Here is a 2,229-nt window from a genome sequence, read left to right on the forward strand (position 1 = left end):
CCATTGGATCCTTGATTTTTGCTTCCACAAAGTTTCTTCCTGTTGGCAACGAAGTTGCCATTGCTGCATCAGAACCTTCTCCTGTTCTTTTGAGTCTTCTCTGTAGTTCCCAGAAGCCCATTCCTTGTGAATTTGATTTAACTTACCTTCAATGATGTTCTTTTCCTGGAAGATGTTCCCAAACTTCTCAGTGTTCCATTCTTTAATTCTGTATTTGATGTGTTTTAGCTTGCTTTGGAACTTGAACATTTTGGTGCCTCTTAGATCTGATGGTTCGCGCCACCATTCCTTCAGCAAATTTTCAAAGTCGGGATGAGTTAACAAAACTTTTCAAATCTGAAGGGCTTGTTTCTAGGGGTGCATAGGATGGCTACTTCCAAAGCTATAGGCCAGTGATCTGATCCTCCATTGGGGAGGATGTCAGAGTCCACTGTTGTTCCTCCGAGTAAGATACTTTCTGAAATCAGAAATCGATCTAGTCGGGAGGCGATCCTATTGTCTCCTCCTCTTCTATTGTTCCAAGTGTAGGAGCCATTTTTGGGGAGAATGTCTACTAGCTTGGCAGCTTCTATGAAATCAACAAAGAGTTCTGTATCTTTGTTAAGCTTTCTGAGACCTCCTTTCTTCTCCAGTAGGGAGGTAATCATGTTAAAATCTCCCCCCATGATGATCTTAGAGGTGGGGTATCTTAACTTTAAATTCATAAGAGAATTAAGAAAAGAAAATTTGTCATCTAATCTTTGCGGTCCATAGACATTTATGCATAGGTAGGTTTCAGAGTTACCTGTTATTTGAACTTCTGTGGCAATAAACGAACGTGCAGCCTCCATTGAGATAATGTTTATTGCTCGGGTGTCCCAAAGTGTAGCTATGCCTCCTTCCCATCCTTGACTGGCTACATCCATATATTTGATAGGTTTTCCTAGTCTTTTGTTGATGTTTTCCATTTGGTTAGTAGCGCATTTGGTCTCCTGTATGAACATGATGTCTGGCCTTTCTTGTTGGAACTTTCTCTTGAGCAGTCTTTTCTTAGCTTGGATGTTAAGCCCTCTTGCATTCCATGAGATGACCTTCATTAATAACTAAAAACTCATTGGTAGGACGGGAAGGCATGAAGAGCCTTCATTTTCCCAGAGTTGATCATTAGAATCCCCAGATCGTGTAGCACCTCCCCACTGGTTCTTCTGCCTCTTCTTTTATTTGGCTTCCGGCCTGTTGGGTTAAGAGATATGCTTTTTGACTGATTACCTGTGCCTTTTGCAATTCCTAATCTTCTGTTTTGCCTTTCCAGTTCCACCTTTTGTCTTGCTATGAAGAGATCACTGATTTTCCTGATTTCTTCTTCTGGAATGTTGTCTAGCCCTTGGGTTTTCCAGTTTTTTTCCATAGCTGGGAGGTTGACTCCTTCTTTTTCTAGGACTGCATTGAGCTCTAGATCCTCGCTACCCCCGTCGCTGGTTATCCTGTCAATGTCTTCATCATGTTCGTCTTCGAACTCTTGCATTTGAACTTCTGTTCTGAGTGTATTTTCCTCCCCATCCTGAGTTGTGTGTTCTGTCTTGTTTTTTGGTGCTTCAATAAGTTTTGTATCTCTGTTAGTGCCTTCTGAGTCTGTATTAGTTTCCATAATGTTGAAGGTGTTACTGATGATACCAGGTCCTGTCTCTGCTCTGTGTGTTCTTTTTCTGTTAGCTCTCTGTCTTATTTTTGGCTTTGTGAAGGCCTCTTTATTCTTTGTTGCTTGCTCTTGTTTGTGTTCGTCCCCTGTTTTGTTGAGAGGGCACTCTCTAACGAGGTGTCCGTGTTCATGACACCTTCTACAATGGAAGGGGATTTGTTCGTAGTCGATGGCTTGATAGTAATCTTCATCTCTGAATTCCAGCCACAGACCTTCATGCAGGGCTCCTGAGACGTCCATCTCAACACAAATGTGTGCGTAGGAAGTATATCTTCATTGCACTGTTGCTTCTGAAGCTTTAATGAAGGTTCCGAGCCGGTCTCCTATCTGCTTAAACGTTTCCAGTCCCCAGTAGTCTATAGGAAGGGAGAATAGGCGGATCCACACTGGAACCTGTGTGAATGTCTCTTGTTCAGGGATGAAGTTTGCCTTCCATGGCCTCATGTAGAGTCCAGCTGAGGCAAAGAAGTATGGTCCGCCATCGAAGACTCTATCCTTATCTTCTAAGTTTGTAAAGACAACAGTGAAGAAGCCTTTTGCTCCAAGGTGGA

The 2,229-nt window shown here is 42.6% G+C and overlaps 1 protein-coding gene across 1 annotated transcript; it reads right to left on the reverse strand.

The window, feature by feature from the left end:
• Positions 1–317: 317 nt before the first annotated feature.
• LOC149258143 (uncharacterized) lies at positions 318–905 on the reverse strand. Its single transcript, XM_089402403.1, has one exon. It carries the CDS (start codon positions 903–905, stop codon positions 318–320), a length of 588 nt encoding a protein of 195 aa, XP_089258529.1.
• Between the last annotated feature and the right edge of the window lie 1,324 nt (positions 906–2,229).

Source organism: Pinus tabuliformis, chromosome 6 (genome assembly GCF_031772625.1).
Source record: "Pinus tabuliformis cultivar Carrire ecotype Pingquan chromosome 6, CPIR1, whole genome shotgun sequence".
Lineage (NCBI taxonomy): Eukaryota > Viridiplantae > Streptophyta > Pinopsida > Pinales > Pinaceae > Pinus > Pinus tabuliformis.